The sequence below is a fragment of the Oncorhynchus mykiss genome, chromosome 24, assembly GCF_057628025.1.
Source record: "Oncorhynchus mykiss isolate SJ-2025 chromosome 24, ASM5762802v1, whole genome shotgun sequence".
NCBI lineage: Eukaryota > Metazoa > Chordata > Actinopteri > Salmoniformes > Salmonidae > Oncorhynchus > Oncorhynchus mykiss.
In genome coordinates, this window is record NC_143045.1 from 25429881 (window position 1) to 25455903 (window position 26023).

Here is a 26023-nt window from a genome sequence, read left to right on the forward strand (position 1 = left end):
ACCGTAGGGATGCCAGGTTTCTTCTAGACGTGACGCTTGGCATTCAGGCCAAAGAGTTCAATCTTGGTTTCATCAGACCAGAGAATCTTGTTTAACTAACTCATCCTTCATTATTCTCTGAAGTTTCGTTTAGAGTTTTGAGACAAATGTCAGATATCATCAAGCCAGTGTTTACCATTTAAAGTAACGAGAACATTATGTAAGTTATCAGGGTCAAGACCAGGGAGGGATGGGAAGAAAAAACTGCGGGATGGCAAAGAACGAGGAGAGGTCAGGCTCTATGTCTGTGAGATGAGCTAATGCATCATGACACATAATGTCATAAAGGGGAGACAGAGAGAGCAACGAGACAGGAACACCTGCCAGTCATAAATCACACACACTGCCATTCACTCACACTGCGACTGCACACCACACGGGGCAAACAAACATGCGGCACATCTTAATCAGGGGACTATTCCACTGCCATGCTACTGACAAAACAAAAAATGCACTGGTTTGGTTTGTCAGTTTCCATACAGGTCAAAGTCTGTTTGATTTCCCTGGAGGCATCTAGACACTATCACCGTTTAATACCGGCTTTGTTCCAAAAACAAATGAGGAAGGGAAAACACCAAGCACCATTACAGATGAACCCTACATAGACAGGCAGGGTGAGAGAGGGGAAAGTTAGAAGAGGAATCTAGGCTTACATTCCAACGTGCCACATGAGCACACACTTCAACCAGGTCGCCAGAGGGGACCCCTGGGGGCCACAGTACCTGAGGGGGGTTTGGGGCTGGGGCAGGACAAAAGGTCGGGGCTGAGGCACAAACTGCCGGCTCCAGCTAGCCATACAACAGCCACAGATAGAAACAGCCAAGCACCATTTAGAAAGAAAGAGGTAGAGGGAGAGAGAGAAATGGAGAGAGAGAAAGAAAAAGACAAAGGAAGAGAAAAATATGAAAAACGTATAAATATAAAACATGAATTGACAAATCCAGTGAAAGTTGACAGGTGACAAAACAATAATGGCAACAGAAATCAGCATAGACATAAACAGTCAGTTAGTTGAATGAATAGTGAACATGAGAACGCTGTAACCCAGTCATGCATGGATATGGTTGCCTGATGACTCAAATTGTATTATTCCGCTGCTCTACATTCGCTACATACACAGGTACAAACAAACACGCATACAAACACACATAAAAGACACACTATACACACACCTGGATTGTGTGTTGTAGTAGACTAGTGGCCTGAGGGAACACACACATATATATTGTCAAATCTGTTGTATTTGCATTATGATGTATATTACTGCCTTCATTTTTGCTGGACCCCAGGCAGAGTAGATGCTGCCTTGGCAACAGTTAACGGGGATCCATAATACATACAAAATAGAGTTTGACTGCCATGAATTAAGTCATATGTAGTGAAAATGAGAGGGTTGTACAAAACAAAGTCATCAGCGATTGGACCATTTCTAGCTCATCAGTGTATTCTAGCCAACACGAGTTTTCAAAATGCTTTACCCATGTGTGTTCTGGCTCTGGCCCAATCCATCGGTTTCTGGGACCAATCAGAAGGGTTAGAATGTGTTTGCGTTCTAGAAATCGTTGGGGAGGCACTCAGATCCAGGTTCATTGTGGAGAAGAAACTAATGCCCGTGGGCGTGGCGTAGCATTTGGCCAGAGTAAGGTGTTTGGGTAGCCATGCAATGGATATGGCCCATATTAGTAAATCTGTACTTTTAATTAAATGTGCCTGAAAGGAAAATGACAAATTACTATTAGCTATGAAGATAAAGATTGAACATCCAGTGAAGAAAGTAAAAAGAGAAGGAACGATAGAGAGCATGATAGGTTGTTAATGGAAAAGAAATAAGCACCTCTAAATTCATTATTGGAATGTTAATCAACGTGTCCTGTTAAAATGAATAAAGGAAAGTAAAGATTTAAAAAGTGAAAGAGGAGAAGCATGTATCTAGGCAGTCCAGATGGGGAGAGACAAGGAGCGAAGGTGGGTCTTTACAGGCGCACTGAAGATCCTGTCCAGGAGTCTCTGAGCCTCTTCAGTGGGACTGAGCGGCGCCTCCTGGAGGTCAGACCATCAACAGGTTGAGCTATGAAACTAGGCTATCAAAGCGCACTATTCTAGCAGACCACATTCAACACTGTTTCATCGACAACAGAAATGCATTCAGGTTTTTTCACGCTGTGAGATGTTCACTAGATGCCATGACAATCCTGAAGTCACACACACACACTTGGTTACAATACCTCACTTCCACAGCATAGCAACAGTGAACTGAGTGAATGCTGTGGGGCACACCAGCAAACACACCTTTTGGGTTATGGTTGGGGTATTCTTTGATGAAACGGTTGATGACTTGTTCTGCGGTGAAGCCTTCTCAATGGGAACAGAGGACAGGGGAGAGGCTACCACCTTCCAATGGTACACACAGATACATCCACGCCGTAATGTACACACACATACAAGTAGTCCATAAGATAAAGAAATTATACAACCATGTTGAACAAACTCACAACAAGCCATGCTCTAGATGTCCAGAGTCTAGCTAAGATAGTGAGCAAATCATCAGTAGAGGGATACAAAAGCCCACTTGGATGTGAAATCATTCAGATCTCAATGCACAGGGCGAAGCCAAGCAAAACTATAACTAGCTTGAGTAACAATACACAAGAAAACTTTACCCTTAAACAACTATAGCAAACTCAGATAGCCACAGTAGCAGTCAAAGCCAGCTTGTGGTCGGCTAGCCAAGTAAACAAAGACCCTGAGAGGCTGGTAATTGCCCAAACTCAGCGAGAATCCAGCAAAAAGACCAAACCTTTTTAACATATCTGGCATCTGCAAAATGTGTAGACAGTTCTCTTATCCCAACGCCTGCCATGCTGGCTGCAGCGAGGCTTTGAACTTTATCTCCCAGAAAGACAAAGTCACTATCAATAATTATCTCTGCGGGTCTCCGTGGAACTCCAGGCCACAGCGACAGAACATTCCACCCCAATACGCTTTTTCCTCCTTTGGATGCTCCCCCCTCCCCCCAGGCTAACTTCAATAAACAAGGCTTCCAAGCTGCAGATGACAGCATGGTCTCTTGGGTTGAGGCAGTCGGATAAAATAGCTACTGAACTTGTTGTTTTTCTGGAAGCTGTCTCAGCAGCCCTGGCGTCTTAGAGGAGAGACATGTGAGGAAGGAGAGCTGTGTGAGACAGGCTCCATCCCCCAAGAGAAACTCAGAGAAATATGGAGCTGGTATCAGAGCAGTGAATGCAACAAAAGCTTCAGCCCCATGAGACTGCACCCTTTAACAAACTGAGAAACACTGACTTTGTGCAAATGAGAAAGTTCTGGAGAAACAAACAAGTTCAATAGGGAGTTGAGTCCATCATCGTGGCCCCAAAAATGGAGCCTTAACTCTGCTAACAAGTGGAGAACTCAACAAGATAAGTGAAGTTAGTTAAAATACCCCCCGCACACACACACACACACAAAAACTCAGTTATCATGGAGATGCAAAGAGTGCTTTCTGTGCGATTAACATCAGTTTTTTCAAGTGGTCCATGCAGTGAGGACAGTAAGCCTACCTCAAGCTTCTTCACGGTTGGCAGTTTGAGGGGAGGGATCAACGCCGGTGGTGGAGAGAGGGCACTCGCCTTGGGAATGATAAAGGCGGGAGGAGGGGAGAGAGGCGAGACCTTTGGAGGAGTAGGGGAGAGAGGCGAGACCTTGGAGACTGGGACGAACCCTGCAGGAGGAGTACTGGGGGAGGACTTAGAGGTGGGAAAGGATGCTGAAGGGGGAGTGACAGGGGAGTATTTAGAAGAGGGGATAAAACCAGCAGGTGGGGAAAGGGGGGCTGATTTTAGTGGTGGGATAAAGCATGATGTGGGAATGGCTGGGGAGGATTTGGGGGCTGCAGTGGAAACTGAAAGAGTAAAAGCATTGGATTTTGGTGATGGTATAAACCCTGCTGGAGGGGAAAGGGGGGCTGATTTTAGTGGTGGGATAAAGCATGATGTGGGAATGGCTGGGGAGGATTTGGGGGCTGCAGTGGAAACTGAAGGACTAATAGCAGTAGATTTTGGTGCTGGTACATACCCTACTGGAGGGGAAAGGGTGGCTGATTTTGGTGCTGGTACAAACCCTACTGGAGGGGAAAGGGTGGCTGATTTTGGTGCTGGTACAAACCCTACTGGAGGGGAAAGGGTGGCTGATTTTGGTGCTGGTACATACCCATTTGGTTGGCAAAGGGGGGATGATTTTGGTGCTGGTACAAACCCAGCAGGTGGGGAAAGGGAGGCTGAGTTTGGTAGTGGGGTGAAACCTGCAGGAGGGGAGAGCGGGGAAGGCTTTGGGGCAGGGATGAAGCCTGCGGGGGAAGACCTGGAGGAAACCGAGATCAAATTAGAAGCCATAGGATGAACTTTAGCTGGTACAGCCGACACAGGAGTCTTATCCTCCTGTTTTGAAACTGGGCCGACATTAGAGATAGATTTAATCTCAACCAATTTAGGGCCTTCTTTTTTCTCTCTTTTCACTGCTTCCTCTTGTTCTTTTTCAGACGGCTCATCCATGCGTGTGCGAGGGCGGTTCCTGGTCCTCCCGCGGACCATGAGGCTGGCCATCCCTGCTGATATATCGTCCTTCTCCTCCGTCTTGATGGTATCGTGCTTGAAAGAGAACAGTGGTACCTTTGGGACCTTGGGCACAGATGTTGGCGCTTGCGATGGCACCAATTTAGGAGGTTCAGGGGCAGGTTTAGTAGGCTCAGGAGCTGGAGCATCCTCCTCTTCTGCAGGTAGTGCCTTCCGCACCACTTGACACACCACCTTCACTACTTTCTTGCGGGTAAGGCTCGGATCATCGTTGTCCAGGTCTGGCTGTCTGGCACCTCCATTGGCAGAGTTCCCATTGACGGCACTGACGTTAACGGATCCGTTGGGCTTGCTGTTTCCGTTCAGCACAGGCTCAGGGCTAATTGTGGAAGTTCTGCGTGGGTCAGGGCTCCTGAAGTGCTGTGCTGGCGCCTGGATCGGAGGCACTAGACTTTTGAAGCGTTCAGGGACCTTTACAGCCCCGCGTACCCTGGGTGGTGAGGGACTCCTGACCCTGACCCCGGGATGTGTCTTGGCTGGCTCAGGGCTTTTGGTGCGGAGTAGGCCCCTGCTAGGCTCCAGACTGGGCACGGACTGGGAGCGGCTACTCATACTGCCACTGTCGCTGTCTGACTACTCACACAACAGGGAGGGAGAGAGCAGAGCAGCAAGACACGTGAGAAACTAGAACAGACAAAGTAAACTCACACAGTTTATCTTAAAGCATATGCAAACTCCACTTTGGTTACTAAACCAAAAACTTAATCTGAGCAGTCATGTGTTTGTCTGGATCGTCTGATACTGTATGTATGGTTGACCAAAGGGATCACAGGTCCTGTTTGCTCTCCTGGACAAGCGTGCTGTTATGCTCACCCAACTGCCACATGCCTGCCCAGGTTCTGAAATAGAACAGGGTGGGTTGATACGAGAGGTGGAGGGTGGGCGTTTCAGACTGAGATAGCAGAGGTATCTATGGGTGCTGACTTGGCCCCCTTTCTGCACTACAGCACCTCACTTCTAATAGCAGATCTAATGACACACACACACACACACACAAACAATATCTTCGCTCAGCTGCAAGAAAATCCTGCTATATCACTCAAACACACACACCTGTGCTGAATCCTTCTCCCAGCTGCATATCACACACTAACACACTGTCCTCCCTGACCTCACTCTCCACACTACTGAGCACCGTGCCAATGACACTCATTCTTATCTCTCCCCAAGTATTTCAAGCTTGAATTATCCCTGCCGTCCTACAGGCCTTATGATAACCCAACACACTGCACTGCTTCCACAGACGGAGCCTACCTCCACCTAAGTGGTTAACCGACACTTATGGAGGTCGACAACACTTGATTGCAATAATAACCCGCTTTAGTGTTTCATCTTCCCCTCCTCCTATGCTCCAGTCGCTATAGTACCTGAAATGGCTCCATGGCACCCAGAGGGGGCTTAGCTGTGGTTCCCCCCAGACAGGAAGCTGAATGCTGGGAATGCAGCCTGTGGGATACCGGAAGGCTGGTGATCAAGGCCTGGTTCCCTGCTGGCTCTCTACTGTTCTTCTGTCTCTCTCCCTGTCTGCACTGCTGCAGAGTAAGTGTTAAAAACACTGTGTGAGGTCAACTGTGGTTCTCCCACTAACCAAGCTGGAAATGTGGAATATATTCATCAACTCTTGAGGGACAATAAAAGTTGACAAGAAACATACTTGTTTATTATCAAAACCAATAGCCTTCATCAGGCTGTCAGAAACACGTTGGTTTTAATTATAAAGTATTGTCCCCCAAGAGTTGCTGAATATCTTTCATATTTGTGCGTGTGTTGCATTTTATATCGCCACGCGGCCCTCAAACTGCCTGTCTGTTAATCTTTAGGCTACATTGAGATATGGCTGCAAATTCCACATCGAGGCTACAGATTATTCAGGAAAAAACTATGTGATTTGAAAAGAAGGCATTATACTATTTACACAGCAATTACAGACACTGCACACAGCGCTGATCCCGGTTTGTTCTGAAATTAAAAAGTGTAACTGTCTGCGACATTACATCCAGAATAGAAAAATAACTACAATCTCCCACGCTGTGCCTCTTTTCACATCGGCTTGTTAGTAACTGTCTCCTATGGTGGCGAGAAAGACTAGTCTGGTGTCAGGAGCTACCAGGGTGTGTCTGGTTCCAATGGCTCAGTTGGTTGAAGCACAGTGCTGCTAGCAAACCTCCAGGTAAGAGACCAGTGATGTGACAGGCACATCTCAATAGTCTGATGTGGCTTCCTCTCCTCAGCTGTAAGGATACCATAATGGACTCCAATTCCCAGAAACCTATGATCCCTTTAGTCACATACTCTCAGATTCCTGATTAAGCCTACAGCAGGGCTATTTCAATTCCGGTCCTGGAGGGCCAAAACACTTCTGTTCTTTGTTTCTACTTGGCAGTTAATTGCACTCACCTGGTGTCCCAGGTCTTAATCAGTCCATGGTTAGAGAGGATGAAAAGTGTTTCGGCCCTCCAGGACCGGAATTTAATAGCCCTGCTCTAGAGCTTCACAACATGATAACAATATCAGTCAACTTACACCCTGATTTGATATCTTGGAGCCTGGTGGTCTGACCTCTTCTTTGACCTAAAGGGTTTGGTAAGACAAGGAACTAAGGTCAAAACCTACGACACTTTGAAGTAGTGGTCACTCGCCAGGGGTACTTGCAGGAAACACTCCCCTCACTGCACAACATGCAAAACACACACCATGCCGCAAACCTGGATGTACACTATGTGGAAGAGCTATCTACCACACACCACATGGTGTCCTTTTAAAAGTGAAAGTTAATATTATTCAGACACTAAGCTGTAGCCACATTAATTTGGCCAGTTTCTATGTAATAGTGACACATGAGAACTACAAGACCTGTGTCACAGCCGTTGAAGGAAGAGGACCAAGGTGCAGCGGGGTGAGCCGCCAGTTTCTATGTAATAGTGACACATGAGAACTACAAGACCTGTGTCACGGCTGTTGAAGGAAGAGGACCAAGGTGCAGCGGGGTGAGCCGCCAGTTTCTATGTAATAGTGACACATGAGAACTACAAGACCTGTGTCACAGCCGTTGAAGGAAGAGGACCAAGGTGCAGCGGGGTGAGCATACATTTTCTTTTTATTAGAAAAGACGCTGAACAAAACAATAAACACTACAAAACAAACCGTGAAGCTAAAGGCTATGTGCCATAAACAAAGTCAACTTCCCACAAACACAGGTGGGAAAAAGGGCAGCCTAAATATGGTTCTCAATCAGAGACAACGATAGACGGCTGTCCCTGATTGAGAATCCTACCAGGCCAAAACTTTGGGTAACAGTTTGGGGACGCATCAGTTTACTGTGGAGCTACATAATGTGTTGTGATGGTCAAACAAAATGGGAGTCAAACAAAATAAAATCAAAAGCCAGCTTGGCAGTCAGAGCTCCCCTAGAATAAAGTATTTGAAGCGATATCACAGAGCTCGTCATTCTGCCAAAGCAAATTACTCCAGTCAAGGTTTTTACATGGTGAGTCAAACACTGACATTGGATCATGCATATGATGACAACGGTTACTTTTAGCACACTGTCAGAAAACCACAGCAGAGGCATGGCTGTCAGACCGCAAACTTTCAACGACGTGACACTCTCAAGCCCCAAAATGGACGCTTAGTGGAGGTGTGATACATGCAGGGCACACATTTCACTAGGCCCAGACATCAACGTAACCCGCCCCGTGTCCCCACACCAACGTAACCCACCCCGTGTCCCCACACCAACGTAACCCGCCCCGTGTCCCCACACCAACGTAACCCGCCCCATGTCCCCACACCAACGTAACCCACCCCGTGTCCCCACATCAACGTAACCCGCCACGTGTCCCCACACCAACGTAACCCTCCCCATGTCTCCACATCAACGTAACCCGCCCCGTGTCCCCACACCAACGTAACCCGCCCCATGTCTCCACACCAACGTAACCCGCCCCGTGTCCCCACACCAACGTAACCCGCCCCATGTCTCCACACCAACGTAACCCGCCCCATGTCCCCACACCAACATAACCCGCCCCGTGTCCCCACACCAACGTAACTCGCCCCATGTCCCCACATCAACGTGCTGTGAGGAAAACTGAACAGGACTTCCCTTTTGCTCCCAGAAGGAAAAGCGTGATGAGAATGCCATGTTGACTGCGCTGATGTCATGAGCTGTGCTGGATGAGGGGGGACAAGGGGGAGAGCAGGAATGGAGAGAAGAGCTGGACAGACGGACGGACAGTTGGATGGAAGGGTAGATCTTCACAATAGAGGCCAAAATCACTGGATCTTCACTCTAGGGGCCGCAACCAGTTTGGATAGTGGAAGGACGTGTCGCAGGAAGTGAAGTGAACAAGTCTAGTGTGCAAAGAAAAGAAAGAGGAGAGGGGGAGGGACAAAAGAGGGATAAGAGCTCTCCTAAAGATACCCAAACATACATAGCTACATACATGAACATACTGTACACAGAACCAAGACCCAACCATTCAGTTATGATTGACAAGTGATTTGTGGAAATGTTGACCTCATGACAGTAAAAAACAAACAGAACACCATTATAGCAATACCTACATATGACCTTTGGGATATTTCCCCCCCAGAACAGAGAGCTTTAGTGGGGGTCACTCAGTCTGAAGACTGGCTCCGGCTCTCCAACCACAGGCTCTAATGTGTCTATAACAGGAGGAGTTTGTTGAGTTCTACTGCTTATCTGTGGACACTGGGAAGGCTTGGCCAGGCAAGGGCCCGGGAGACAGGACAGGGCGTTTTTTTAGGAGGAGCCATGTGGGCATAACGCCTCAGAGGCCAACATCAGGTTGGATAGCCAGGTTGACTCTCTGGTTCCCTCTGAACACACACACACAACTGTGCATACATTTAAACACTATTTACAAACACACAGACCAATACAATTGTATTTGATCTAAACCGGATATAGCATGGTGACTGACACTCAGCCACTGTTTTGGGAGAACACCAGTGGACGTAGCTAATAACCACAGAACAAAGCCGTATTGACAATACTGAAACAATGCAGTAAAGAGACAGGCCTATGCCCAGAGATAATGAAAGCTGAGGAACAGACCTATAGTCTATTACCATCCCAGTGCTGGCTTGCTTCTGAAGCTAAGCAGTGTCAGTCCTGGTCAGTCCCTAGATGAGAGATCAGATGCTGCTGGAAGTGGTGTTGGAGGGCCAGTAGGAGGCATGCTTTCCACAAAAGACCGTGGGTCAGCATTGCTAATAGCATAGTTCACTATACCAACACACAATGAACAGTTAACGTGGCTTTTCCAACAGAGGCGAGAGTCAAAGACACAAAGGCTCCATTCAACTTCTGCCCAATCTGCCTATAACAGTCAGTTCCAGACAGCTACCATCACAGCCTTCCTGGCAGACACACTCCTTTCACTTCTATTATTACACTATTCTACTGGTACATATGCTAAAGCACACAGATCAAACCAAATTAACCAAGTTGCTTTGGCTAACACTACACCAAGGCTCAGGCAACAGGCTGTTAGCATAGCTAGCTAGCATCTCCAGAGCCACAATGGCTCCCCTTAGCTGAGCCTGAGCTCAGTTGCAGTGAGAGATAGCGAGCCCCCCTAACTGTCAGCCCTAAAAATAGTGTTACCAGCCAGGCCCCTGGCAGAGACAGTCACACAGTCCACAGATTCCTCCACAAAAGGCCTCTCCCTTTCCACCAACAATCCTGGAACCACGGCTCCTCCTTTACCTGCTGTCCTCTGTGAAGGTGATTAGTGTAGTTCGGTTTGGTAGATCCAATCCTTCCCTGACCGAAATACGCCCTTTAAACAGCGTTGGCGGTAACGGGAGTTCAACCCAGAGTTAGTAGTGTGTGAGAAAGAGCTGAGATAGCCGGCGGACTCACGTCACGTCACACAGGGCACAGGCTGGGGAGAGGAGCCCCCTGATAGGCTGACTATTTTAAGAGAGACAAGGAGTGGACAGCTGTCATGATACCAGGGTCCAGAAAGCTACAAATAGCCCCCCAGAACCAACACTGCTGCCACTAATGCCGCCCCTGGTTCCCTGGCTAGCCCCCCACCCTACCCCCAAGAATTCAGGCCAACTAGCAGCACTCTCGTTCTCCCTCTCACTCTCATTCCCTTTCTCTCATGGAAGTTGCTGTCTCCTCAGCTGCTCCGTGGGGACCCCTGTGAAGTCAGTCAGTGTGTGTGTGTATTAAATCTCTGTTGTGAATATGAGGAGTGATGGATGTCTGATAATGGTAGTGTAATAAAGTGTTTTGTTGTTTTTAGACAGTCTACTGTGAGCGTGTGTACTACATACCTGAAGGTACACTACTAAAATAAAGGTTAAATGCATAATAAAGGTGCATGTGTGTTTTGATATTGAGGGAAGTCCTTTCTCCTGTGTGCAGGTCTGTGTGAGGCTGGGAGTGGCAGAACGAAATGCAGAAAAGGAGGGGAAACGGAGGAGAAAACCAGAAGCGCTATGACATGGGGCACAGGAAATGACACGGTGCTTGGTGCCTCCCTCACTCTCACACCAGGGAGGAAGCATGCTGTAGTGCACACTGGGAACAACATTAGGCATCAATCCTCACACATTCTCTCTCTCTCTCTCTCTCGATGAGGGGAACTGTAATAAACAGTCAACAAGTAAACAAACAGTGGTGCAGTGTCACTAAGGGAAGAGGCACAGAATACCATATTGATACAATCCTAAAGGCACATAAATCAATGCTATTATCTACTCATAACCTAGTAACAAAACAAGCCCTTGGGCCACTTAATATAATATCTGAACTATTTCTCAATATCCTACTATTCTCAATGTTATATCACTAAACACCAGTAGAGGGCAACACTTCCTATTCAAGGCCTTGTATATGTATACACCTCCTTCACATAGCCACTAGAGGGAGTAAGAACACTAAATATAAACCAGCCTGTACGTTGTGTGACAGAGCAGCAGCACAAAGACAAAGAGCAGCAGCACAAAGACAAAGAGCTGATTTTTCACCAATCGAAACAAACGGACAAAAATCCAAGTCATGTTACAAATGCTTTGTAACAGTAAGACAAGGCTAGGCTAGGCTGTTATCCAGTTAGCTGTGTGTGGAGTGAGCTGAGGGGAATCTGGGCAGATGAGTGTTGAACTGTATACTGGACAGGCGTAGCCTGCAGTGCTGAGGCAGAGTGGTTCTAGAAGCTGGCCAGAGAGGTGTAGTTGGATGAAGGGTGGGAACTGCTGCACAAGGCTAATTTTAGAACGTGGAGCATGGTAATACAGTGATGTAACTGAGTTAGTGTGTGTGGTAGCATGCATGCTCGCTACTACATGTGCAAAATGTGCATGCGTGCATGTGTGTGTGTGTGTCTACTTGTCTGCTGTGTATAACACATGTATTTATGCATAATAACCTTATAGATCAGTGGTACAATATAGTACAGATAGACCTATCTGATTGCATGACATGATCATTGTAACAGTAACTAGAAGTTGTTCCAAAGAACACTGATGATAAGAGAGACAGAGCGGTCTGGGAAGTGTGACGGCGCTCCCATCCCTCTGTACGAATGGCAAACAGTAGCATCCAAGAGGAATGTAAGGTATGAGTTTGTCAGCAGGGAAGAACAGGAACAACATGCTGCCTCTGACACGCACACAGAATGTCCAACCCCCTCTACACTCAACTGCATGGTATTCAACACAATATTCACAGTACCCACAGGGGAAACAATGTCCTACATTTCCCAACACATTTTCATTGAAAACACAAAATATGGGTTACATTTGATTAAAATTCCTGTCAATTCAGAGATTTAATCAGTCGGTCCCCCCTCCGGACGAATTCCATGTCGCCCAGTTCAATTGACGGAATGTAAAATGAATTGACCCATGCTCTGGTAAAACAAACAAACAAACAAACAAACAAACACACAAACACACAAACACACACACACACACACAAACACACACACACACACACACACACACTTCCTCCCTAATCCCTAGTCTTCCAGGTTGATTGGTGTGTATGAACCAGGATGTGAGTGCTTCTGTAATACTGTGACCATCTGCTGCCCAGGCCTGTTGACAGGAGAAGCTATCTTATCTAGGAAGGGTATTAGGGGAATATCACAAGTCATTGAGGAATCAGCCCTCTCAAATCAGTGCCCTGTTCATATAGTGAACATGTTATGGCAGCGAGGTCATTGCTTCTAAACACATTGATTACTTCTAGCCTCAGAGCTGTAGTCATTAATGCCACTGACTCAAACAGGATAATATCTCCCATTCATTTTGAGGACTGCTTTTGGTTAAACTGTCATAGAAGATCGCATCTTCACGATATGTGTAGTCTTCCAACGCTGTAGGTCAGTTGTGTAACATGGTCATAATAACACAGTCCTCCAGGACGAGTATACATCCCTGGCTGCTAACAATGACTGATGTTCCCTGAGGGAGAAACCCAGTGATTAAGCCAGTTGTCTGTCATCAGACATGTCCTGGCCAGCCTCTACATGGCACCCATCATACACAGCCTAATACAACTGAGGGCTGTGCCATATGGACAAAATATCATATCAAAATTATTTCCTTATTTTTTACTGTATGGCGGTATTTTACAGTATTTTATATTTCAGAATAATATGTTTTAAATCTGTTTTATGAGTAGCTCATGACCCGAGGATGGCAACAAATTAATTCAAAGTGGTTTTAATAGGATTTCTGCATTCTAATTGTTTATTACTCAACCAAACTACAACAGAACTGAAAGTGAAGTGGTCTAATTTGTAGAGCTTTGATTTAGCACTGTATCAACATATCGTTATAGACGGGATTGTAATGATCCATAGCGTTATGTGGATCCATACCGGTATACCTTAACAGACAATACATCGCCCAGTCATTACACACGACCTCTAGCCCAAATCGTCTATCATCACACACATAACGCGTCTTTAACATCACAACAGAAAAAGAGACATACACACAAAGTATGCATAAGCCCACAAACACACGCTGTTGTTTGTTTCAGGATTCCTTTTTTGTCCTTAAACACTCCCAAAATACTCATAGAAAGAATAGCCACAGCCAATATGGTAGTTAATAAGGCACAATAATACCCATTACAGTATTCAGAGGAAAACCATTAGCTCAGCACAAACACATTTGACATGTTTAGTCATTTGCAGATGCTCTTATTCAGAGTGACTTACAGTAGTGAGTTCATACTGGTCCCCCCATGGGAATGAAACCCACAGCCCTGGTGTTGCAAGCACCATGCTCTACCAACTGAGCCACACGGGACTGCACGCACACACACGAAATCTGTCTTGAACAGTCCTCATCGAGACCATGACGGTACAGTATGTTCACAATAGAGAACACCATCTGTCAGCCAAGACAAAACATATATTTTTTTTCACCTTTATTTAACCAGGTAGGCTAGTAGAGAACAAGTTCTCATTTGCAACTGCGACCTGGCCAAGATAAAGCATAGCAATTCGACACATACAACAACACAGAGTTACACATGAAATAAACAAAACAAACAAAACATAGAACAAAATAAAACAAAAAGTCTATATACAGTGAGTGCAAATGAGGTAAGATAAGGGAGTTAAAAACTTCTTAGGGCTGACATCCCGTTAACAGGATCGATATGACAACAGTCAGTGAAAGTATAGGGCGCCAAATTCAAAACAACAGAAATCTCATAATTAAAATTCCTCAAGCATACAAGTATTTTATACCATTTTAAAGGTAATCTTGTTGTTAATCCCACCAAAGTGTCCGATTTCAAATAGGCTTTACAGTGAAAGCACCACAAATGATTATGAGTGGACCCTAACGTGACGCAGAGTGTGTTTACCTTTTATATTGACAATGTTATTGTCCGGTTGAAATATTATAGATCATTTAGGCTAAAAAACAACCTGAGGATTGAATATAAACATCGTTTGACATGTTTCTATGAACTTTACGGATACAATTTGGATATTTTGTCTGATTGTTTTGACTGAGTTTGAGCCTGTGGATTATTGAAGAAAACGCGCTGACAAAAGGTTTTAGGATATAAAGAGACTTCATCGAACAAAAGGAACATTTATTGAGTAAATTAATGTCTTCTGATTGACATATGAAGATCATCAAAGGTAAGGGATTCATTTTATCTCTATTTCTGAGTTTTGCAACGCTTCTGCTTGGCTGGTTACTGTTTGTAATAATTTGTCAACTGGGCTATGTTCTGGGCTAGGTATGTTCTGGGCTAGGTATGCTTTTGCCAAAAAGCATTTTATAAATATGACACTGTGGTTGGTTTAACAACAAGTTAATCTTTAAACCTATGTAAAATACAGTGCCTTGCGAAAGTATTCGGCCCCCTTGAACTTTGCGACCTTTTGCCACATTTCAGGCTTCAAACATAAAGATATAAAACTGTATTTTTTTGTGAAGAATCAACAACAAGTGGGACACAATCATGAAGTGGAACAACATTTATTGGATATTTCAAACTTTTTTAACAAATCAAAAACTGAAAAATTGGGCGTGCAAAATTATTCAGCCCCTTTACTTTCAGTGCAGCAAACTCTCTCCAGAAGTTCAGTGAGGATCTCTGAATGATCCAATGTTGACCTAAATGACTAATGATGATAAATACAATCCACCTGTGTGTAATCAAGTCTCCGTATAAATGCACCTGCACTGTGATAGTCTCAGAGGTCCGTTAAAAGCGCAGAGAGCATCATGAAGAACAAGGAACACACCAGGCAGGTCCAAGATGTGCAAGCGATAATATTGAAATGGAAGGAGTATCATTCCACTGCAAATCTACCAAGACCTGGCCGTCCCTCTAAACTTTCAGCTCATACAAGGAGAAGACTGATCAGAGATGCAGCCAAGAGGCCCATGATCACTCTGGATGAACTGCAGAGATCTACAGCTGAGGTGGGAGACTCTGTCCATAGGACAACAATCAGTCGTATATTGCACAAATCTGGCCTTTATGGAAGCGTGGCAAGAAGAAAGCCATTTCTTAAAGATATCCATAAAAAGTGTTGTTTAAAGTTTGCCACAAGCCACCTGGGAGACACACCAAACATGTGGAAGAAGGTGCTCTGGTCAGATGAAACCAAAATTGAACTTTTTGGCAACAATGCAAGACGTTATGTTTGGCGTAAAAGCAACACAGCTCATCACCCTGAACACACCATCCCCACTGTCAAACATGGTGGTGGCAGCATCATGGTTTGGGCCTGCTTTTCTTCAGCAGGGACAGGGAAGATGGTTAAAATTGATGGGAAGATGGATGGAGCCAAATACAGGACCATTCTGGAAGAAAACCTGATGGAGTCTGCAAAAGACCTGAGACTGGGACGGAGATTTGTCTTCCAACAAGACAATGATCCAAAACATAAAGCAAAATCTACAATGGAATGGTTCAAAAATAAACATATCCAGGTGTTAGAATGGCCAAGTCAAAGTCCAGACCTGAATCCAATCGAGAATCTGTGGAAAGAACTGAAAACTGCTGTTCACAAATGCTCTCCATCCAACCTCACTGAGCTCGAGCTGTTTTGCAAGGAGGAATGGAAAAAAATGTCAGTCTCTCGATGTGCAAAACTGATAGAGACATACCCCAAGCGACTTACAGCTGTAATCGCAGCAAAAGGTGGCGCTACAAAGTATTAACTTAAGGGGGCTGAATAATTTTGCACGCCCAATTTTTCAGTTTTGGATTTGTTAAAAAAGTTTGAAATATCCAATAAATGTCGTTCCACTTCATGATTGTGTCCCACTTGTTGTTGATTCTTCACAAAAAAAATACAGTTTTATATCTTTATGTTTGAAGCCTGAAATGTGGCAAAAGGTCACAAAGTTCAAGGGGGCAGAATACTTTCGCAAGGCACTGTATGTTTTGTTTTCTGAATTTTTATAATGAGCATTTCTGTAATTGAATTTGGCGCTCTGCAACCTCACTGGATGTTGGCCAGATGGGCACATACCCTAGAGAGGTTAATCACTAACCGATGATCTTCATCAGATGACACTCATAGGACTTCATGTTACACAATACATGTATGTTTTGTTCGGTAAAGTTCATATTTATATAAAAAAATCTCAGTATACAATGGGCGCGTTATGTTCAGTAGTTCCAAAAACATCCGGTCAATTTGCAGAGAGCCACATCAATTTACAGGAATACTCATCATAAATGTGGATGAAAATACAAGTGTTATACATGGAATTAAAGATATACTACTCCTTAATGCAACCGTTGTGTCAGATTTCATAAAAGCTTTACAGAAAAAGCAAACCATGCTATAATCTGAGAACAGTGCTCAGAGAACAAATACATATATGTGCCATGTTGGAGTCAACAGAAGTCAGAAATAACATTATAAATATTCACTTACCTTTGATGATCTTCATCAGAATGCACTCCCAGGAATCCCAGGTCCACAATCCCAGGTCCACAATAAATGTTTGAAATCTCACAAAGCGCGTTCACTAGTTGCAGACGAAATGTCAAAAAGTTATTGTCAAACGATGTATGGAATCAATCTTTAGGATGTTTTTAACATAAATCTCCAATAATATTCCAACCGGAGAATTCCTTTGTCTTCAGAAAAGCAAAGGAACGGGAGATACCTCTCATGTGAAATGTGCATGATCAGCGCGTGACTGCTGGCAGACCTCTGACTCATTCCTCTCTCATTCGGCCCCACTTCACAGTAGAAGACTCAAACAAGTTTCTAAAGACGGTTGACATCTAGTGAAAACCTTAGGAAGTGCAAGATGACCAATATCCCACTGTAACTTCAATAGGGGCTGAGTTGAAAATCGACCAACCTTAGATTTCCCACTTCCTGGTTGGAATTTCTCTCAGGTTTTTGCCTGCCATATGAGTTCTGTTATACTCACAGACATCATTCAAACAGTTTTAGAAACTTCAGTGTTTTTTAAAAATCAAATACTAATAATAATATGCATATATTAGCAACTGGGACTGAGGAGCAGGCAGTTTACTCTGGGAACCTTTTCATCCAAGCTATTCAATACTGCCCCTGCAGCCATTTAAGGCAATAAATAGGCCATGGTGGCAAAGTAATTATAATACAGCAATTAATCACTGGAATGGTAGATGTGCAGAAGATGAATGTGCAAGGATGGGGTGCAAAGGAGCGAGATAAATAAATAAATACTGTATGGGGATGCGTTAGGTATATAGATGGGCTGTTTACAGATGGGCTATGTACAGGAGCAGTGATCTGTGATCACAATAGAGCATCCTCCCTTGTTCAACCCCTCCCTGTAATGATACCAGCCTGGAGGAGAAGGTAACTACGGGCTCTTGAAGCCCACTCTGGCTAGGGCTGCTTGTTTAGCTAATGTATGGGGCCTTTAGCTTAGCAAAGAGCCCCCCCCCCCCCCCCCCATTCCTCAGTCTCTCCGTCTCACACAGGGTTCATACAGACAGTGGCAAGTCAAATTCAAGGACTTTCAAGGACTTTTTCAAGCAGTAATATTTATTTTCAAGGACCATCAATTTCAAATAGTTCCTATTAAGCAATTGTTTCTAGTCGCCAACAGATATATCGTGACCAACAGTATATCGTCACAACCTCATGAAAAAAAAAACTAACTTACTATTCATCACTACCTTACACGTTCTACTCGATAATATATATTTCACTACTTATTTACTACTACATACATGAGTGGTAAGTCAGGACTGATGATGTTGACTGATTTCCTTATATGAACTGCAACTCAGTAAAATCTTTGAAATTGTTGCATGTTGCATGTATATTGCTGTCCAGTGTACATTATATTAAATTGTCTTTATATTTAAATTGTCTTTATACTGTATTTCACCAATATTTGGGTCCAACGGGCTGTCCCAACACATAATAACATGAAAGTGAATTCTGACAGTGTAAAAGGCCCTTAGTTGTCTCTAGAATGCTGTATTCTACACCCATTTGAAGAGAAACAAGTTATTATTAATGTCTCTCAGGGGACCCTATTTACATTTTAGGGGACCCCACATGGGTCCCGGACCCCAAGTTTGGGAACCATTGTACTACTACCCTCTCTCCCTGCTTGCTTCAATGCTTCCTCTCTCTGTGTATCTCCTTTGCCTCCTTCATTGCAGCCTGACTCACCACTGTCTGTCTCACTACTCTCTATAAAGAAAATGTATTTTGTTATGAGAACTTATAGTAGCCCATCTTTTGATTATAGCTAGCTTAATTTCAGTCAACTGATCCTGCTGAGATAAGGCTCCGTTCAACGTTAGCATGTATTCATCACTACCTTACTTCTAGCCAGCTAGTTATAGCTAGCTACCTGGCTAACAGCCAGAGCCCTTGAGCTACATAGCTAGCTACACATCTGACTGAAATATCAGCGACTATTACCAGTTGTACACTCATTCTCCAAGAGTCAGGAGGGGTTTGTTTGGTGGATGTCTGTTGACACAGCAGGAGTCAAGAGATCTTAAAATAATTCCCACTGTCAACAGCATCTCTGCTACTTGCATCTTTAAGTCCGGGCTGAGGTAATTTGTTTCACCTCTCAGCCTATGTCGTGGGCGGCCGTGACCAGGAGACACACGAGGCATAGCACAATTGACCCAGAGTCATCTGGGTTAGGGGAGGGTTTGGACAGCTAGGATTTCCTTGCCCCATTGCGCTCTAGCAACTCCATGTGGCAGGCCGGGCGCCTGCAAGCTGACTTCGGTCGCTAGCTGGACTGTGTTTCCTCCAGCACATTGTTATGGCTGGTTTCCGGGTTAAGTGAGCACTGTGTCAAGAAGCAGTACGGCTTGGCATGGTCGTGTTTCAGAGGACTGCCCAAATGCCCACATTTCTAATCCCATATAAGACAAATGCTGAAGTGAACAAAAAATCGAATGGCAGCAAAAGCTTCTTATATTCTACATTCCAATGTATTGAGCAGTCTGTGCCCTTACTATCATAAACACAGTTGATGACTTTGTACACTTCCCTGTTCATGTTAAGAGTTCCAACGTGCCTCAAATCCACATGACAGTGAGTCCATTAGAAAGTATGTACTGTACATCAGCACTACTAATTCATAGGAGTACACTGCATTAGAGCTGAGCCCAAATACTTTCACTCGGGACCCTATGTTTGTGCAATGGTTATGCAGACATGCAGGCAGACGTCTGGTGAGACTTCGTTGCGTGGTGCCGCGTGGAGAGAGACCACGGCTGACCGGGCTCCACCCGCCATGTCTCCACTGTGCTCCATGGTGACAGATCTAGGTCACTGCCTCTATCTATCTCTCTCACACACACACACAAACACAAGTCCCAACCCTCTCCCCACATGAGGCTGGACGAGCACACAACAAGGCTCTTCGCCCGCCAGGGTGAACACACAAAGCCTGCCTGATCAGAGCAGGGCAAAGGCAAGTCAACCTGTCAAAACACACATCAATCATGCCAGTACACAACCTTGGCATTTAACCTTGACTTAACATTTAACACCATTTTAACACCACTCTCTTTTGTTTACATACAACCATGGGCTATATTCTTTTAAAACTGGTAATGGCTGTCTGGGATACCCAGTTAAGACAAAGAATATATTGTTCAGTAAGTAAAGTAGCCTATGGTATTATACTGCCCTCTAGTCTAGGAGAATAGTACAAAACAGGCAGTCTAGGACACCCACAATTAATGACAAAGCTCTGCTGACCAGTGCTCCTCAGTGATCTTGACTCAGAAAAGGTTAGTGACTAATGAGCTAGGCTATAGGTGAAGTCAGTTAACGCTAGACTATTGGCCAGGTCAGTTACAGCTAGACAATTGGCCAGGTCAGTTACAGCTAGACTATAGGTCAGGTCAGTTACAGCTAGACTATAGGTCAGTTACAGCTAGACTAGAGAACAGGTCAGTTACAGCTAGACTATAGGTCAGGTCAGTTACAGATAGACTATAGGTCAGTTACAGCAAGACTATAGGTCAGTTCCAGCTAGACAATAGGCCAGGTCAGTTACAGCTAGACTAGAGGTCAGGTCAGTTACAGCTAGGCTATAAGTCAGGTCAGTTACAGCTAGACTAAAGGTCAGGTCAGTTACAGCTAGACTAAAGGTCAGGTCAGTTACAGCTAGACTAAAGGTCAGGTCAGTTACAGCTAGACTAAAGGACAGGTCAGTAACAGCTAGACTATAGGTCAGGTCAGTTACAGCTAGACTAAAGGTCAGTTACAGCTAGACTATAGGTCAGGTACAGCAAGACTATAGATCAGGTCAGTTACAGCTGGACAATAGGTCAGGTCAATTGCAGCTAGACTATAGGTCAGTTACAGCAAGACCAAAGGTCAGGTCAGTTACAGCTAGACTATAGGTCAGGTCAGTTACAGGTAGACTATAGATCAGGTCAGTTACAGCAAGACTAAAGGTCAGTAACAGCTAGACTATAGGTCAGGTCAGTTACAACTAGACTATAGGTCAGTTACAGCAAGACCAAAGGTCAGGTCAGTTACAGCTAGACTATAGGTCAGGTCAGTTACAGCTAGGCTATAGGTCAGGTCAGTTACAGCAATACTAGAGGTCAGTTAAAGCAAGACTATAGGTCAGTTACAGCTAGACTATAGGTCACTTACAGCTAGACTATAGGTCAGTTACAGCAAGACTAGAGGTCAGTTACAGTTAGACTATAGGCCAGGTCAGTTACAGCTAGACTATAGGTCAGGTAAGTTACAGTTAGACTATAGGTCAGGTCAGTTACAACTAGACTATAGGTCAGTTACAGCTAGACTAAAGGTCAGTTACAGCAAGACTAGAGGTCGGTTACAGCTAGACTATAGGCCAGTTACAGCAAGACTATAGGTCAGTTCCAGCTAGACTATAGGCCAGGTCAGTTACAGCTAGACTAGAGGTCAGGTCAGTTAGAGCTAGGCTATAAGTCAGGTCAGTTACAGCTAGACTACAGGTCAGTTACAGCAAGACTATAGGTCAGGTCAGTTACAGCTAGACTATAGGTCAGGTCAGTTACAGCTAGACTAAAGGTCAGGTCAGTTACAGCTAGACTAAAGGTCAGTTACAGCTAGACTATAGGCCAGGTCAGTTACAGCTAGACTAAAGGTCAGTTACAGCTAGACTAAAGGTCAGTTACAGCTAGACTAAAGGTCAGGTCAGTTACAGCTAGACTAAAGGTCAGTTACAGCTAGACTAAAGGTCAGGTCAGTTACAGCTAGATTATAGGTCAGGTCAGTTACAGCTAGACTAAAGGTCAGGTCAGTTACAGCTAGACTAAAGGTCAGGTCAGTTACAGCTAGACTAAAGGACAGGTCAGTTACAGCTAGATTATAGGTCAGGTCAGTTACAGCTAGACTAAAGGTCAGGTCAGTTACAGCTAGACTAAAGGACAGGTCAGTAACAGCTAGATTATAGGTCAGGTCAGTTACAGCTAGACTAAAGGTCAGGTCAGTTACAGCTGGACTATAGGTCAGGTCAGTTACAGCTAGACTATAGGTCAGGTCAGTTACAGCTAGACTATAGGTCAGGTCAGTTACAGCTAGACTATAGGTCAGGTCAGTTACAGCTAGACTATAGGTCAGGTCAGTTACAGCTAGACTATAAGTCAGGTCAGTTACAGCTAGACTATAGGTCAGGTCAGTTACAGCTAGACTATAGGTCAGGTCAGTTACAGCTAGACTAAAGGACAGGTCAGTAACAGCTAGACTAAAGGTCAGTTACAGCTAGACTATAGGCCAGTTACAGCAAGACCAAAGGTCAGGTCAGTTACAGCTGGGCTATAGGTCAAGTCAGTTACAGCTAGACTAAAGGTCAGGTCAGTTACAGCTAGACTATAAGTCAGTTACAGCTAGACTATAGGTCAATTACAGCAAGACTAGAGGTCAGTTACAGCTAGACTATAGGCCAGGTCAGTTACAGCTAGACTATAGGTCAGGTCAGTTACAGCTCAGCTAGACTATAGGTCAGGTCAGTTAAAGCTAGACTATAGGTCAGTTACAGCAAGACTAGAGGTCAGTTACAGCTAGACTATAGGCCAGGTCAGTTACAACTAGACTATAGGTCAGGTTAGTTACAGCTAGACAATAGGTCAGGTCAGTTACAGTTGGTCTATAAGTCAGGTCAGTTACAGCTAAACTATAGGTCAGTTACAGCTAGACTAGAGGTCAGTTATAGCTAGACTATAGGCCAGGTCAGTTACAGCTAGACTATAGGTCAGGTCAGTTACAGCTAGACTATAGGTCAGGTCAGTTACAATTAGACTAGAGGTCAGTTACAGCTGGACTATAGGTCAGGTCAGTTACAGCTAGACTAAAGGTCAGTTACAGCTAGACTATAGGCCAGGTCAGTTACAGCTAAACTATAGGTCAGGTCAGTTACAGCTAGACTATAGGTCAGGTCAGTTACAGGTAGACTATAGGTCAAGTCAGTTACAATTAGACTAGAGGTCAGTTACAGCTAGACTATAGGCCAGGTCAGTTACAGCTAGACTATAGGTCAGTTACAGCTAGACTATAGGTCAGGTCAGTTACAGCTAGACTAAAGGTAAGGTCAGTTACAGCTGGACTATAGGTCAGGTCAGTTACAGCTAGACTATAGGCCAGGTAAGTTACAGCTAGACTATAGGTCAGTTACAGCTAGACTATAGGTCAGGTCAGTTACAGCTAGACTATAGGTCAGTTACAGCTAGACTACGATAGGTCAGGTCAGGTCAGTTACAGCAAGACTATAGGTCAGTTACAGCTAGGCTATAAGTCAGTTACAGCAAGACTATAGGTCAGGTCAGTTACAGCTAGACTATAGGTCAGGTCAGTTACAGCTAGACTAAAGGACAGGTCAGTAACAGCTAGACTAAAGGTAAGGTCAGTTACAGCTAGACTAAAGGTCAGGTCAGTTACAGCTAGACTATAGGTCAGGTCAGTTACAGCTAGACTATAGGTAAGGTCAGTTACAGCTAGACTACAGGTCAGTTACAGCAAGACTATAGGTCAGGTCAGTTACAGCTAGACTATAGGTCAGGTCAATTACAGCTAGACTATAGGTCAGGTCAGTTACAGCTAGACTAAAGGTAAGGTCAGTTACAGCTAGACTAAAGGTCAGGTCAGTTACAGCTGGACTATAGGTCAGGTCAGTTACAGCTAGACTATAGGTCAGGTCAGTTACAGCTAGACTATAGGTCAGGTCAGTTACAGCTAGACTATAGGTCAGGTCAGTTACAGCTAGACTATAGGTCAGGTCAGTTACAGCTAGACTAAAGGTCAGTTACAGCTAGACTAAAGGTCAGGTCAGTTACAGCTAGACTAAAGGTCAGTTACAGCTAGACTATAGGCCAGTTACAGCAAGACCAAAGGTCAGGTCAGTTACAGCTGGGCTATAGGTCAAGTCAGTTACAGCTAGGCTATAGGTCAGGTCAGTTGCAGCTAGACTATAAGTCAGTTACAGCAAGACTACAGGTCAGTTACAGCTAGACTATAGGTCAATTACAGCAAGACTAGAGGTCAGTTACAGCTAGACTATAGGCCAGGTCAGTTACAGCTAGACTATAGGTCAGGTCAGTTACAGCTCAGCTAGACTATAGGTCAGGTCAGTTAAAGCTAGACTATAGGTCAGTTACAGCAAGACTAGAGGTCAGTTACAGCTAGACTATAGGCCAGGTCAGTTACAACTAGACTATAGGTCAGGTTAGTTACAGCTAGACAATAGGTCAGGTCAGTTACAGTTGGTCTATAAGTCAGGTCAGTTACAGCTAAACTATAGGTCAGTTACAGCTAGACTATAGGTCACTTACAGCAAGACCAGAGGTCAGTTACAGCTAGACTATAGGCCAGGTCAGTTACAGCTAAACTATAGGTCAGGTCAGTTACAGCTAGACTATAGGTCAGGTCAGTTACAGGTAGACTATAGGTCACGTCAGTTACAATTAGACTAGAGGTCAGTTACAGCTAGACTATAGGCCAGGTCAGTTACAGCTAGACTATAGGTCAGTTACAGCTAGACTATAGGTCAGGTCAGTTACAGCTGACTATAGGTCAGGTCAGTTACAGCTAGACTATAGGTCAGGTCAGTTACAGGTAGACTATAGGTCAAGTCAGTTACAATTAGACTAGAGGTCAGTTACAGCTAGACTATAGGCCAGGTCAGTTACAGCTAGACTATAGGTCAGTTACAGCTAGACTATAGGTCAGGTCAGTTACAGCTGGACTATAGGTCAGGTCAGTTACAGCTAGACTATAGGTCAGGTCAGTTACAGGTAGACTATAGGTCAAGTCAGTTACAATTAGACTAGAGGTCAGTTACAGCTAGACTATAGGCCAGGTCAGTTACAGCTAGACTATAGGTCAGTTACAGCTAGACTATAGGTCAGGTCAGTTACAGCTAGACTATAGGTCAGTTACAGCTAGACTACGATAGGTCAGGTCAGTTACAGCAAGACTATAGGTCAGTTACAGCTAGGCTATAAGTCAGGTCAGTTACAGCTAGACTACAGGTCAGTTACAGCAAGACTATAGGTCAGGTCAGTTACAGCTAGACTATAGGTCAGGTCAGTTACAGCTAGACTATAGGTCAGGTCAGTTACAGCTAGACTAAAGGTAAGGTCAGTTACAGCTAGACTAAAGGTCAGGTCAGTTACAGCTGGACTATAGGTCAGGTCAGTTACAGCTAGACTAGAGGTCAGTTACAGCTAGACTAAAGGTCAGTTACAGCTAGACTAAAGGTCAGGTCAGTTACAGCTGGACTATAGGTCAGGTCAGTTACAGCTAGACTAGAGGTCAGTTACAGCTAGACTAAAGGTAAGGTCAGTTACAGCTAGACTAAAGGTCAGGTCAGTTACAGCTAGACTATAGGTCAGGTCAGTTACAGCTAGACTATAGGTCAGGTCAGTTACAGCTAGACTATAGGTCAGGTCAGTTACAGCTAGACTATAGGTCAGGTCAGTTACAGCTAGACTATAGGTCAGGTCAGTTACAGCTAGACTATAGGTCAGGTCAGTAACAGCTAGACAATAGGTCAGGTCAGTTACAGCTAGACTATAGGTCAGGTCAGTTACAGCTAGACTATAGGTCAGGTCAGTTACAGCTAGACTAAAGGTCAGTTACAGCTAGACTAAAGGTCAGGTCAGTTACAGCTGGACTAAAGGTCAGGTCAGTAACAGCTAGACAATAGGTCAGGTCAGTTACAGCTAGACTATAGGTCAGGTCAGTTACAGCTAGACTATAGATCAGGTCAGTTACAGCTGGGCTATAGGTCAGGTCAGTTACAGCTAGACTATAGGTCAGTCTAGACTATAGGTCAGTTACAGCAATACTAGAGGTCAGTTACAGCAAGACTATAGGTCAGTTACAGCTAGA

At 44.5% G+C, this 26023-nt stretch overlaps 1 protein-coding gene across 21 annotated transcripts in view; it reads right to left on the minus strand.

The window, feature by feature from the left end:
• The window catches only part of LOC110503378 (unconventional myosin-XVIIIa), a 176458-nt gene that overhangs the window by 104550 nt on the left and 45885 nt on the right, over window positions 1–26023 (minus strand). For 7 of the 21 annotated variants that reach the window (XM_090218779.1, XM_090218769.1, XM_090218778.1 and 4 more), the window contains exons 1-7: window positions 8772–8963; window positions 7191–7237; window positions 3597–5240; window positions 2329–2430; window positions 2017–2079; window positions 1212–1241; window positions 762–827 (exon numbers count right to left, since the gene is read on the minus strand). The exons of 6 other annotated variants lie outside the window; for them this stretch is intronic. In XM_090218779.1, coding sequence (XP_090074905.1) covers window positions 762–827; window positions 1212–1241; window positions 2017–2079; window positions 2329–2430; window positions 3597–5240; window positions 7191–7237; window positions 8772–8811 — 1992 coding nt within the window. In that variant the 5' untranslated portion in view covers window positions 8812–8963. Of the gene's footprint in view, window positions 1–761; window positions 828–1211; window positions 1242–2016; window positions 2080–2328; window positions 2431–3596; window positions 5241–7190; window positions 7238–8771; window positions 8964–26023 lie in introns of those variants that run through there. 8 more of the 21 variants (XM_090218771.1, XM_090218772.1, XM_090218767.1 and 5 more) reach the window with 7 other exon arrangements.